Consider the following 14,905-nt stretch of genomic DNA (forward strand, 5'->3'; position numbering starts at 1 on the left):
GATTTTTGAAAAAGGGGAAGTACCTAGTGATTTTAGGAAAACTATAATTAAACCACTGTATAAGAAAGGTGATAAGAGTGAGTGTGGTAATTATCGAGGCATTAGCCTGGTCTCTTTAGGTAGCAAAATACTTAGTAATATGATACTTTTTAGACTTAGAGATTTTGTAGCCAAAGTTATAAGAGAAGAACAGTGCGGTTTTAGAAAAGGTTGAGGATGTGGCGACCGAATTTTCACTCTTAGGTTAATAATGGAGAAGTTCTTGAGTTATCAAACAGCTTTGGTCCTCAGTTTTATAGATTAGGAGCAAGCCTTCGATCCTGTTGATAGAAGAGCTTAGCGAAGATCTTATCGTTGTATGATATACCAGACAAATACATTAAAGTGATTGGTACTATGTACGAGAGTAACACTGCTGCAGTTAAGGTAGGAAATGAGGTTAGCTGCTGGTTTCGTATTAAATCAGGAGTTAAGCAGGGCTGTGTTCTATCCCCCTTTATATGGATCATTTCGATAGACTTTGTCTTACGGAGCACAGAAAAGGCAATGGGAGAACATAGAATCAAATGGAGAGGAAAAACTTTCCTGGACTTAGATTATGCTGATGATTGAATCATCCTAAATGAAAGTTTGGGCGAAATGAATGAACTTTTAGAGGTTTTGTGAGTTCAGGGTGCTAGAATAGGTTTGAAAGTTAATGTTAAGAAGCCTAATTCGCTAAGGCTAGGAATAAGTGAAGATGAAAAAGGTAATGTTGGGTAAGGAAAAGATTGATCAGGTGGAAAGCTTCAGTTACCTTGGCAGTATTATAAGTAAAGATGGTGGGAGCAGTGAAGACATTAAAAGTAGAATAGCCAAGGCTTAGTGTATTTTTTCACAGTTAAAAAAAAGTTTGGAAGAATAGGAAGATAAGTCTACAAACCAAAATTAGAATATTGGAAGATATAGTGATGACAGTGGTCAAATATGGTTCTGCAGCATCGGCACTCCGAAAAGCGGATGAAGATTTGCTATATGCTTTCCTGAGAAATCGCCTAGGGATTGTTCTGGGTACCCAGCTGACTGACCGTATTTCAAACAGTAGGCTTGCGAAAAGTGTGGTTCGATCCCGCTTTCTAGGGCTATAATGAGAGAAAAGTATAGATGACTAGGGCTCTGTAACGTATTGCCTCGTCAGACTTCAGGTTTAAATATAAGCATTTAATGGAGACCCACTACCTATAAATGAAGCACATAAGCAGAAGCAAAAACAAGCAAATAAATAAAAAGTAAGCAAACAAAAGCAATATATTTCATCTTCCTCCTCGTGTAAAAATATTTTGGGTCATGGGCAGACTGGCTAGCGGCTTATATCATTGTCACAGTCTATGCTCAGGTTTGTGCGAACAGGTGGTTTGGAAAGTCCACCAGAGCGAGTGGTTTTTCCCTGGGGTGGTGCGGCTTGTGTTCTAGTTTCAGGGGGTATTTCCATGTAAGGAGAGAGCTCACCTCTTTGACTCCCTAATGTTTGGTATTTCAGCCTTGTCGTTCCTGTTAGGCATTCCGACATTGGAATAACCTTGAACATGCATTAGTCCATCACCCTCTATTGCTGCTTCATTTGGGTGTATGTCTTGTCCTGGGTACTGGTTAAAATATCTGGCCTTTGCTGGATATGTTGGTGTAAGTGCTGACTCCGTTGCGATTGGTTCTAAGCTGGGATGTAGATGGTGTCTGTTTCTACGAAGCAAGCTGCCATCTTCCATACGTACCATGTATGAGCGCTCTGGCTGCTTCAACCTCTTTTCTACTACACCTTTGTGCCATCTACTTTTATCAAATTTCAACGACGATTTTGCTCCTGGGCGCACCTCTCAGCTCCTTGGGGTTCTTGTTATGAACACTCTGTTCTCTCTAGCTTTCTCAAAAATATGTTTTGTGATTATTTTTGGCTGCAGTTGTGATGGCAGTACTGGGATTATCGACCGTGTCTTTCAGCTGTGATTGATGAAATTGCCGGACATGAATGCGTTGAGAATATTCGCGCCTCGGGGGACAGAATAAAAGTGAATATTGACAGTGTTGTGGCAAGTGGCTTTTGCGATTCAGCCCGTTTGGTCTTGCACGGATCAGATGTGAAGGCTGTGGAAAAGAAGTTTTACGGACTCGCGAAAAGGATTGGCGACTCGTTTGATTTATCTCTGTTCAAGAACTGTTCTGCGGTTATTGAAGCCACCCAGATTGGCAATTCACGGTGTGTCAAGATTGCTTTTAGTGATCAAGGATCTCTTATTTCACCTCTTAGATTGGGACTGAAAGTTGAATATTAACTGATGCCAGTCTCCTGAGTATCTAATTGATAACTGTCCCAGTACCTCCCATAAATATTCCAGATGCCCCGGTCCTCATGAGTACTGCAAGGAAACCCCTTCTACAAATCCTATAAAATGTGCAAACTATGGAGGTGATCATGTGGCATTTAGTTTTCGCTGTCCCCGTCTCCAAGCTCTTGTTAAGAACGTTACCGGGCGCCTTCATAAATGAACTTTCGCAAAATCTCTGTGTGTTCGTTTAACATTAACGGGACTAAAGATAAAGTGACAAGCCTGGAAGAAAAGTTGAGCCGTCTTCATGTCCTTTTCCGGCAGGAACATTTGCTTCCTGCCTGTAGCCTGAACTTTTTGCGAAGGAATCGTGATCACATTGTCTTTAGTACCAACGCTAGACGGATTCGGGGTAGGCCTTCTGGTGGTCTCGCGTTTTATATCAAACGGACTCTTGCACATTTATACCCGGTGTGCCACCACTCATCTGAGCAATTTCTAGCTGTAAGACTTGGTGACACTGTCCTAATAAATGCTTACCTGCCGCATGATAAAAAATCGATACAGTCGTTCTCGAGCTTTGCCAAGTCTTGTGATAAGCTACAAGGTCTAATTAGTGGCATCGAATCACTTGGCTACTCATGGCTACTTGCCAGTGATCTGAATTGCAACATTCACTTACCGTACAGTCGTTCTCAGACCCTGCTAAATGCTCTACCAGCTGCGCATAGGATTATAAACGAAGATTGCAGCTTCTCATATATCCATAATAGGGCTGCAGTTTCTGATCTAGACCATTGTGTGTGTTCGCCCCTTCTTCGTTCCTCTGATGTTCATGTCGACGATGAGGAGAGTGACTATGACCAGCTCCCTCTTATTTTTGATCTATCTATTAGCTCTAAAATCAGCTTCAGTGCTCCTCCTAAGCCTCAAAAATGGACTTGCAAACGTGATTGGGGTAATGGAAATTGGTCACTCTATCTTCCGACTCTCGCTTTGCTGTTATCCAATATCTCTGTGCCTTTCCATCTTCTTGGTGCCGGTTATTTTGTCAATGATGTCCGTGGTCAGCTAAATGCTTACTATCGAAATATCATCTCTTCAATTAAACAAGCTGAAGCAATACATTTTCCGTTTATTCGCGTGCGACTTAACACCCCTCAAGACTTTTTTGAAGTGTGATCCGGAACTTAAGAAAGTTAAGAATCAAGCCAGGTTTTGGTTAAAGTTTTGGATTGCTTGCGATAGACCTTCTAGTGGGCAAGTTTTTAGCACCAAGCAGAAAACAAAATCGGCTTATAAGTGTCATCTTCGTGCAGTTCGGTTTTCGGGCGCTGAATTCCCGTCTAATGGTAAACAGTAGAAAAGTGTGCTGAATGCGTCAAAACTCGAAGATTCTTTCTCCAGTGATATTATTCCAAGATTGTCGTGGATTAATCACTATGTACGCTTCTTTTCCAGGATTAATATGCTGTTCATAGCCGTTTTTCTGCTTTACTAGCAAAGGTTCTTCCTAATAGGGTGAGACAAAGACATATTATTCCTGTTGAAAAATCTAATATTGTGAAATCTCTTCAACAGTTGAAGTCAAAGGCTTGTGACCTTGATAATATTTGTGCGGCTCATCTTGATCCGCGTTCCGCTGAACTTGTATGACATCTCCAGTTATTATTTCAAATGTGCCTTTCTAGGTCTATTATCCCTCATTCATTTTTATGTGGAAGCGTTACTTCTATACTAAAAAAAGGAAAAGATCTACATGCATGCAATTCCTATGGGCTGATTACTGTCGTCTCTACTCTAGGTAGATTATTTGAGTATGTATTGCTTCCACACATTGATGAATTTGCAAATTGAGAGGCTAACCAATTTGGATTCAGGTCAGATTTGAGTTGTCAACATGCTCGCCATGTTTTAGTGCAGCTAATTATGGAAGCCACTCGAAATAGTTATAGTTTTCATTTTTTTACTCTTGATATATCTAAAGCGCTCGATAGTATTTGCCATGCTTAAGCTTTCTATGCCCTTAGTCAACTCGGTGTGAATACGTCTGTGATTCTTGTTCTATAGTTTTGGTATTCAAATTCATATCTAAGATTAAAGTCAGGAAGTGGGGATTTTTCGGACGTATGCCAGTTAAGTGTGGAGTTAGGCAGGGGGGAGTTCTCTCTCCCCATATCTTTAGCGCTTCTATTGAACATGTTTTGTCTGGTATACGTAGTTCTTGCCTTACGGGATTTACAGACGTATCATACTTAGCTTATGCTGACGACTTGCTTCTTATTAGCCGAACTGAGCTTGGTTTAGCACGCTCTGTCCGATCCGTCGCCGCTGCATTTGCAAGTATTGGGTTTTTCCTTAATGTTGATAAATATGAATATCTTATTTTTAATGGGATTAGTGCGTCTCATCCTTTGGATTGCAGCTCTTTTCCTATACCTTAAGTCACCTCTTTTCGATGGCTCGGGATCTCTGTCTGCAATTTACTAAGTTCTTTTCGGTTTCAGACAATCCGTAGTATTAAGAATAAGCTTAGACTGGGATATTCTAAAATTGTTTGAAATCGTGGACGTTTCCGGCGACAAGAGCTAACAAAGCTGTACTCGAGTTTTTGCGACCATTCCGTGTTATTTTGCTCTGGTGTATATATATGCTTCTGAACAAAGGTGACGTAAAAAGGGCCAAGACTGATTACCATTGTTGTTGCAAGTTTTTACTTTATTTACCACGATTATTCCGGAACCGGAAGTTAATGATTCAGTATCAGGCAACAGATATTGTTTTTTCAGTGGAAAAAATAAGTTCAAATTTAATTGATGATGCACCAATCTGTCTTGGTCCTAACCATTGTCTTATCCGCCTGTTTAGCTAATTTGTTGTTTCTTTTTTGTGTGTTTTTTGCTTATTTGTGTAGTTTTTTTGTTTTCTTTCCTGGTACTTCATTTTTTTTTCCCTTTTGTAAGTGGTAAGAAATATGTTATTATTATTCGTTTCTTTAACTAAATGTTCTTTTTATTTGTTTATTTTACTTTAAGTGCTGTGTGTGTTTATTTTTCTTCTTCTTTCTCTTTACTCCACTTTTTATCACATTGTTTGTGCAGTGGGTTATAAATAAATTATTATTATTATTATTATTAGTATTTTGATGCTCTAAAAATGCAATATATGGATCTGTTTGAATTTCTGAGGCTTTCGTCATTATCCTTTTTGCAGTCTGGACTGTCGTTTCGCTCATCCCATTTGATTGGGGGTATCCGAGCTCCATTATCTGAAGTGATTTGATCTGGTATGCCGTGTTTTGCAAAATGTATTTTCGATTTCGAGATTACTTGTTGTGCACCACATTTTATCGCTAATATGTTAGCATCATTTTGCAATAGTATCGACTGAGTGTTATATCTGAAATAGATGGCCAGACCTCCTGATGGTCTACCATGGGTTTTCTCGGCGGCTCTTAAGAAGGTAAAATGGGTCCGAAAATGCTTTAGACTATCAACATTCACTTTAGAGAGAAGGTGCTCCTGTAAAAACACAATATCATTTTCAAGCAGCTCATTAATTAGTAGATCCTTGTCTTTTGTACCATTAATATTAAGGGACACAAAGCTAAACTCAGTTTGAGCATTCATTTATTAGTGTTATAGAAAGCCGATCGAAGAATTTTGCATTTCAGACTGTAACTTATGTGTTCCATGGTAAAATTTGCACATTTTGGCGACGCTTGGCAAGGGTTTTCCTTAGATTTCACATGTGGGCCAGAACATCTGGAACACTTGGGATATGCTGGTGAGCAGGGACAAGCTCCAATCAGGTGATCAGTACTTTGACAGTGAAAGCATCGACGCAGAATCGATTGAAAGGGCTTAGCGCGAAAAATTTCGTATCCAATGTGAATTCCCGATTCCAGGACCGCGTTCAGAGCACCTTTGTCGATAAACTCGAGGCGAAAAGTTCGTGAAAGACCGATTTGATTAGCACTGACAAGTCCGTCCACTGATGCCTCTAAATCAGCTCTCGAATAGTTATCGAGTATTTCACGGACAATTGCTAGAGGCTTTTTATCCATCACTTTGGTTTCATGGATTGGAGGTAGTAACAGCTGCGGCCAGCGTTTCGGCTGAGCGCTTATCACGTATCATCGCAACCCAGCTTTTGCTTTGTGGCTTGGATTTCAGAGTCACGATCCCGTCGTGGCCATTCAATGTTTCGAGCTTCTTCATGCATAGGTTAGGGTCACTGAGCTCCGGGGGTGGATTCCTTACAATGACAGCGTATGACAGTTTTTCCGTATTTGGAGTAGAAGATTCAAGCTTAAGACTGCCCGCAGTAACCTTAGATGCAATGTCACGCATCTGTTCAAGACAAGAGTTCACCTTGGCATTGAGGGTACTGAAGGCATTGACAGGGATCATTGGCACTTCGCTGGGACATTTTATAACAAAGTCCAGAAGCTTTATGTTCTGGGAATCGCATTTTACAAGCGAAGAAATAATGTCCGAAGCACAGTCCAATGCAGCATTTGCTCCTACGCACTTCGAAGGGACGTCATTAAAAAAGAGCTTTAAAAAAGAAATTTATGGGTTTCAGAAAGAGAAGGAGACTCGAAGAAATCGGTCATGTACTCTTTTATCATATCAGGAAAAACTCCTTTAGCAAGATTTTTCTGCACAAAGCACAGGATATGATTGTAGAACAGTTCATCTTTGCACCAATTACCAGTTCCCATTTAAAAAGTCCAATACTCCAATACCGTAAAGTCCAACAATAATTAAAAACTTACTCCAAAAGAGGTCCGGTTCGGCGACAGGTAATAGCAATTATTCAAATCATGGGAAGGGTAAATAATCACAGGCACTCGTAACATGAAACACATGAACCTGTGGTTCTCGGTCCTTATGCTGAATCACTAGTTGTGCAATTCCGAGTTCCTTTATTCTGCATCCGCTATAGCTTGTTAGGATATCCTCACTGAGAAGCAAAGTAGGCCTTGGTTACAATGATTTAAATTCGTTTGCTGGGAGAATGTTTGCATCAGCTCCTGTATCAATTTTGAAGTTTATGTCTTGTTAGTATTCAGGCAGGTTAACTATAATCATTGGCTTTTGCACTGTATCAATTATAGAGTCAATAGCTTCCATGAAGTACTGGTTATTTTCTTCATTCTCAGTCGTAAAACCTTCCATTTCATTGACTGGCCTGCTTTTGCAAACCTGTGCAAAAGGGTTCGGCTTCCGACATTTGGCTCAGATTTTCCCTTTTGCAGGGCATTTGTGTTCAAGGGAGTAAACACTGTTTGTTTGCGTATGGCTTCCACTTCTCGCTTTATAGCATCGTTACTTTGTTCGTTTTTCATTCGTGCATGGGTCTCCACTACTGTTTCAAATGCTCGAATTGTTTCAATAGCTTTTATTAGTGTCAGTGTTCCACCTTTGCTTAACAGTCTTTCTCTTATCTTGTCGCTATCTCTATCTATACCAATCTGTCTCACCATTTCGTCTGAACTGTTTCCAAAATCTAGGGCCAGTAGCTTTAGTGCTGTCATATATGATTCAATTGTCTCTCTTCGTTTTGATTTCGTTTGTGAAAATTGAATCGAGAAATGATGGGGTTTGAAAATGTAAGTGAGCATATGTTCACTGAATTTTTTTAGATATGCATCCACTTTATTCTTTTCTGTTTCTGTAATTTGAAATGTGTTAAATATATCTATGAGGTTTTGGGATAGTTTGATGACCAGTTAATTGTGGGGTAAAAGCAATATATTTCAGGCACGTTCTGCGCATGAAGGATGACAGATTGCCGAAGATTGTTTTTTTCGGTCAGCTGCCTAGGGCTAAACGCAAAGTAGATCGTCCGCGAGGGAGGGAGGAAGTCAGAAAGAAAGATTTAAGGGAAATAGGACATTCGTGGGATGGTGTAAAGAGGGAGGCTTTGAATAGATTGGGATGGCAGATGAGCGTGCGTAGCTGTGTTGGCCTCTGCTAGATTGGTGCTGCGGTGAGTTGTTACTAGTAGTAAGGTTGCACAAGATTCCACTTTGCCATTCAAACAATCAAATTTCATTTTTAATCTCCATGGCATTTGGAAGGAAGAAGATTGTTTGCAGTTACAAAGATGGCAAAATTGGAGAGGGAAAGAATTTTGAAATGTTTTGCACGGAGATAAGAGAAGCGCCCAACATCCAGGAAATAGGCCCTTCGCCTGGGTACCTTTTTAAATGTTTTGGAACAGGCCGTACCTGTGGGACAGGATTATAAAAAAAGACTGGGTGGGGGTGGTTGAAGATGACAAAAGCGGTGAGGTGGGCGAACAGTGTTTGCCAGTCTAATTAAGCTGTCGTTTAACGCTAAACGGTATTAAGGGTACATTGACGCTTAAAGGTAACGTAAAACGGCAACGTTAGCTGGTGGTCATAGTACTAAATGTATATTTTTGACACATATATCTATTTTTATATAAATTTTATGTATACAATTTAAGTACCTGGAATATTGTGTTCTAAAATAGTATGTTACTCAGTCTTTGAATACAAACAGAAGTCTTTTAATTTTTATATTATATTTTTGACAAAAACTTTCCAAAAAGAGCATATTCGTTATTGTAATAATAGATGAACCTTCCTGAGAACCCCACTCTCCAGCTTCTAAAAGTCTTCGACCGGCAACACTCGTCCCTCAAAATAGAGCGAAGAGACACCTACTATTTGCTAGCCGTCAGGTGGCAATTTGCATTTGATTCTCAGAACAGATAATAGAAAGAGAACTTTTTTCTCCCATTGCCTCTGAAGGGATCTCCTGCTACATCACGGTCGGTGCTTTGTATGGCAATGGGAATTGTCCTCCGGGGATGCTTTTGGCCGCCAATACTGGGTTCAGTCCATCAAATCTTGGCAACGTATTTAAGTTATTACACCGCAACCACTGCGCTGGGCGGCCGGTGGCTGGATGGCTACTGAAATTAGCAATAGAAGGTCCCTATGTGTGCCTTCTGCTCTCAGGGGACCGCGAGAATGTTTTAACCACTACACCTAGACAAATTTGTTACTTAAATGACGGGTTTAGAGCTAAACTGTAGAACCAGGGGCCTATTGTGATGCTAGATGTAATACTTTTTTTTTCAGTTCTCCAACGTGAAAATCGCTATGGTAGGAAATGCTACTGAAGTTAAATGCGACAAGTATTCCAACGGTAGTCCTAAATTAAGGCTTCTTTACATTTTTCATAACCATTATGAAAGATCCAAACCCTTATCACATGAAGGAGTAACTATGGAGAAACTTAATTGGAGACAATTTCTGATATATTTGTTGTTTCCAATGCTTCAGTCCTAGAGCCTCTATAAAAATGCTTTAAATCAAAATCTGTTTTTAAGCTCATATTATAGGGCAGACTTCTTTTTTGATGACAGGAAGAAAGAATGCTTGCAGACGGGAAGAAATGAGCTATCCTATAAAATCAGCATGAAGGACCTCTAGGATAATTTGAAAACAGAGTCGTTTGCAGATCCCCCCACCCCCATAGAAAAATTAATTATACCCTGCCTTAATGTTTAAGTTTGTGTGGATGTATCACTGAAGCTGGAGCTCTCGTCTTTCATGTTTAGTTTGAATGAATTTTTCTATCCTTGTAGAATTCCAGTGAGTCCCCTTTTATCCCTTGTAAAATCTCTGTACTACTATTACATTCTATATCTAAAAGTGTCAGATATAAAGAATCTTGATTTTGATTTAGCTGTACTGAAATCTACAGCCTGGAAATTTTTTGATGCGAACCTAAGATTCCTTTTTTTTTCGATCATGTAGTAATAGATTTTGTTGTCGCTCAATTATAATTTCAAATTATCAAAAATCTGCCAAACTACAGGTATAAAAAAAAGAAAAATAAGTAGCGTATATTATTTTGTGGTGACTGAAGAACGAATATTTTGTCCCCTTCCTACAAAATTTGAAGTCCTGCTACCCTCCCCCTCGATAAAAGAAACTTCTTCTGACTATTCCAATTTAATCCTCGAGCTGTGAGATAAAGCAGGATACTGTTACCAAACTAATTATAAAATTCGTTTTTATGCTTTTTTTTCAACTTACTCGTTTTTTACTATTTATAATTCGTTTTCACTACTTATAAATAACTAAACTACATATTAATGAAACTTACTGTTTCTATAATGAGATTTAGTTTTTGACCCCTATGTAAGAAAAGATAAAAAAAAAAGAATACTCTCTTGTGATCATTCAAAAACAAATTCGCTGAGATTATCTCCGTTCTCCGAGGAAATTGTTTTTTTTTTTTTTTTTTTTTACCATTGATAGTATGGCATAGTTTCCAGCTTTATTACTGGCTGGCTACGTCCCACCTACACTCAGTTATATATTGTAAATATTGTGTATCAACATTTTCTTATAAACCTAACTTTTGCATGTGGGAATTTTATACAACTTGAAATTAACACGACCTGTGTAAACGGGTAGTTTCCTGCTGATAATCTAAAGTTTGATTTGTATTGTTTCAAATCGATCCGATAGGTACGTGTTACCAGCTAATTGTTTTCTTCAATTAATAATTTCCCCTTTCCAGGTTCTATATGGATCTGATGGAATTGATCCTTCTAAATCAAATACCCTTTATCATGAAAACAACTTGAAACTTATAGCAGATAATCTTCATGTATACAAAAATAGGTTGTCCAGGATACCAGATAAAGCAGCTGCTTGTCAGAAGAAGAAGCTTAACAAAATGAGAAAACGGGTAAGGTTATGTTTGGTAGCAGTAACATCAGATACTAATGGGTAATTAACGAGGTCCCTGAACTCTGAACATATATGCTTATCCAAGAATGACGCTCCTTAACGCACCTAGGCAATCTAACGTCACCAAGTTATATTGTCCCCTTTGGTAATTTTATTATTCACATTCCCATTTCATCCTGTTTCCTGCTCCCTAATTTCCTGTTCCTGTTCCCTAATTTAATGTTCCTGTTTCCTAATATCCTGTTCCTGTCCTCTAATTTAGCAAAGTTTCGCTATATTTTGTTTAGTTTATTTTTATTTTTCAATGTTATTTTGTTTAACATTAGTATTATGTTATCATAAACTTTTTTATATGGTTTAATAACTTCTCAATACAATTATCTTTGTTATGATCTAAAAAATTATTTATTTCACATTAGCTACTTTATTTAGAATATATACATAATGGGTATTTCAATATTACCAATACATTCAATCTGCGGTAGCGCAGTGGATTGATCTCTGCTTAGCAATATAGGGCGGTATAGGGCAATATCCCAGGTGGTAACTGAAACGCCGTCAGTTTCCGATGTCCTTTTTATCGTATATGGTTTAATAACTTCTCAATACAATTATCTTTGTTATGATCTAAAAAATTATTTATTTCACATTAGCTACTTTATTTAGAATATATACATAATGGGTATTTCAATATTACCAATACATTCAATCTGCGGTAGCGCAGTGGATTGATCTCTGCTTAGCAATATAGGGCGGTATAGGGCAATATCCCAGGTGGTAACTGAAACGCCGTCAGTTTCCGATGTCCTTTTTATCGTTATCATATTCAATACTTACTTAGACTTAGGTCTTTCCATGCCTTGAGGGGCATAAGACCGTATGTGTTATTTTCTAAACGGGACTGTCACCAGCCATTAATTTGAACTTCTCCCATGGCCCATGTGCCGTAGTGTATGGCACAAAGATCTCAAATGCCCATAGGTATTGCCTGCCAGATCTGCTGATCTAGGTCAAGATGTAATGGTTAAATTAAGCCCACTTCTATCATGGCGGTGGTGATATTCCCATTTACGAAGCGTGATCCTTCATCCCTGAGTAGCAGTGGCAATATGCCAGCACATCTCATACAATGTAGAGTTTTAAAACTAGCAATCTATACGCCGAGCGATATTGTAGCTACCGTATTCAGGGTGTGTCAACTCGTTGACTCGTCAGCAAGCTTGTAATTATATAATAGAATTGTTTTATTAATAAAATCTTGTTAATTTGATTTATTATTAAATATCACTAAATTAGTTATAAAATTAAGAGACTTTTATCCTTCAGTGTCAAAGTTGTCAAAGGAATGAATGGACTGGGTTTAAGCCCAAATACTCTCATACATCTACTGGAATCGTATCAAGAAATATATATGTGTTTGTTACTATATAGGCTAATACTTTAGATTTTTATGAATTTTCAGTGATTTTTTTAACTTGATCTCTGTTATTTTCCATTAGATTTTTAGTTGTTTTTCTTTCCAACAATTCAGCTCTGAATTCACTTTTGGGGCTCATTTTTTAATCTAAGCGCCAAGAATTTTGGAACCCCGAGAATGGACTCGATATTTCAACGGGTTTCAGATTCAACAAATCTAGGCTGAATCCGAGAGAGAGAGCATGGTGGCTGAAAACTGCCTGTAGGAGATTCATGTTGAATCTGGGGCTCTGAAAGCGCATTATGTTGAGCTGGGTGTTTACCTGCTGCCCGAAAACAAGGCAGAAGGTTCGCAAGATTCAAAACTAGCGAGGCAGCAAACAAAACGAGACAGCTGAAAAATGGAAGATTCAAATCTGAATGTTTTGAATTCACCCTCCTGGGCAATTTGTCAGCGGTCTCAAAGCAAACAAAAAATCTCGCTATACCACAGCTTCAAAAGCAAAAATAGGAAAGAGAAAGAAAGCGACATCAAAGTGATCAGTAAAAAGACACGCACCATCATATCACAAATATTCAAAGATTAAATTTTTTTCTTTCTTTTTTCCGAAAAGTCTTTCAGAGTTTTTTGTCTAGTGTGAGATAGACAGAAAACAGAGAATAAATAGTGCTTTTCTAGATATTCTAATAACGCCTACCGATCAGGCCTCTCAATAGCTGCTGCTAGTGCTTTTACTACTTTTTTTCTTTGTAAAAGAGCAAAGTAAAAATTTTATGTTGAGACGAGCAGAAATGAAGTAACGTAATAAGTCGGGCTAAACCGAACAGTAGTTACTCTAAAGCAATAGATGAAACTTTGAACGAACAAAGATTTTCGCCAATAAATATCTCCCTCCTCATTCTGCAACCCTTTTAAAAGCACGAGCATCATTTGTGTTTTTTTTTTTACTAAAGATGCTGCTTAATGGTCATTATTAGGTCAGATTTTATTTTATGTTTAGAGAAGAAAATAGAATTCAAATATAATAATAAAACGAGCTAAAAGAAGGGTGAAAGTGGGTGCATTGAAAAAAAATTAAAAAGCTATCCAAAGGTGATATGGAGATTGATAATGAAGTATATATTTATATTTTAATATGTGTATTTGTAAGTGGCTGGGACGCTTTTCTCATGACGGAGGACGCTGCTGAAATATGAGGAAAACTTTATGGTAATTATTGGCCCCTGGAATTTGGTGTTAAATTGGACTGGTCAAGTGAACCTTGTTAATGTCTGTGAATTCATTTATAATTCTTATTCTTCATATCCATGTTATTTATCATTAGCTTCCTCTTATTGCTTTAGCCTTAGGGATTTTAAATTATTGTATTGTTAAATTGTTGTATACCTGAGTTGAACTGATTAGAACCGTCAGGGTAAATTTTAGGGTTCGTTAGGGTCATTGCAGTGAACTAAGCACGTTTACCGAATTATGGCGTAATTTACTGAAAGTGTTTCGGTAAATTTACTGAATTTAACCAATGATTGTATCGAAGTTTTCATCCTCAGGGAAGCTTTTACTGGTTAAAAATTCTTAGGGTACACTCCTTCGGGACATCGTTGGTTACAGGAAACCGTCCGTTGCTTCCCCCTGCTTATACAAGGAAGTCAGTGGTCAATATTAGCCAATATTTCTTGATCTGTCGTTGTAAATCATTTTTCCCAGGAAAAGAATACAGATTCAAATGGGTTTTTCCCCTGTGAGCAAGGGTCATTAGTAATGATTATTTTCTTATTTGGCATGTTGCCATTGCCTATTGGATACAGATTCAAGTGGGTTTTTCCCCTGTGAACAAGGGTCATTAGTAATAATTATTTTCTTATTTGGCATGTTGCCATTGCCTATTGGATACACTCGTCAAGAACAGAAGTCAGCTGTTTTAACCAGGCTAAAAAAAAAAAAAAAAAAAAAATCAGTATACTTCTGATCATACTGCTGAATTATGTGGCATGGCAACTACGGACAAGCGAATTCTACATATATTCCAAATATAGAGCAAGATAAAAAAAAAACCTGCGTTTAATAATATTTAGTTTGTTGATTTATGTGCCTTTTCAGCTAATCTTTTTTTTATCAGGCTAAAAGAGAGGAGACGGAAAAGGGTGACTCCCGACCATTGTTGCATTACGTCCCTCCTTTCTCATGTCTTGGTGCCACCTCGGATCAGTTCAAGGCTAAAGTTAAGGTAGGTGCAAAATATACAGTTTTAAAGCAGCCAACTAGCAAAAATATATGGTAAAACCGTTCATTTCAATTTTTTTTTTTTGTCAAATAAAATTATGGACAATTAAGCACTGCAAGGCATTTCTGAACTAAGTGTGGCTCCTTTCTTATGTAAACAAGTAGTTCTGCATCCAAGGGCAGGTCCCCCTTTCGAAATCTCTTGTTAGTATTTTCTTA

At 38.1% G+C, this 14,905-nt stretch overlaps 1 protein-coding gene across 1 annotated transcript in view; it reads left to right on the top strand.

Moving 5' to 3' along the window:
• The window catches only part of LOC148954274 (DNA-directed RNA polymerase I subunit rpa1-like), a 128,651-nt gene that overhangs the window by 79,484 nt on the left and 34,262 nt on the right, over positions 1–14,905 (top strand). Inside the window, 2 exon segments of the mRNA XM_089086218.1 lie at positions 10,877–11,047; positions 14,583–14,690. Of these exon segments, the coding sequence (XP_088942344.1) occupies positions 10,877–11,047; positions 14,583–14,690 (279 nt within the window).

The sequence above is a fragment of the Artemia sp. Qi Xiang Cuo genome, chromosome 3 (genome assembly GCF_049724085.1).
Source record: "Artemia sp. Qi Xiang Cuo chromosome 3, ASM4972408v1, whole genome shotgun sequence".
In the NCBI taxonomy this organism is placed as follows: domain Eukaryota; kingdom Metazoa; phylum Arthropoda; class Branchiopoda; order Anostraca; family Artemiidae; genus Artemia; species Artemia sp. Qi Xiang Cuo.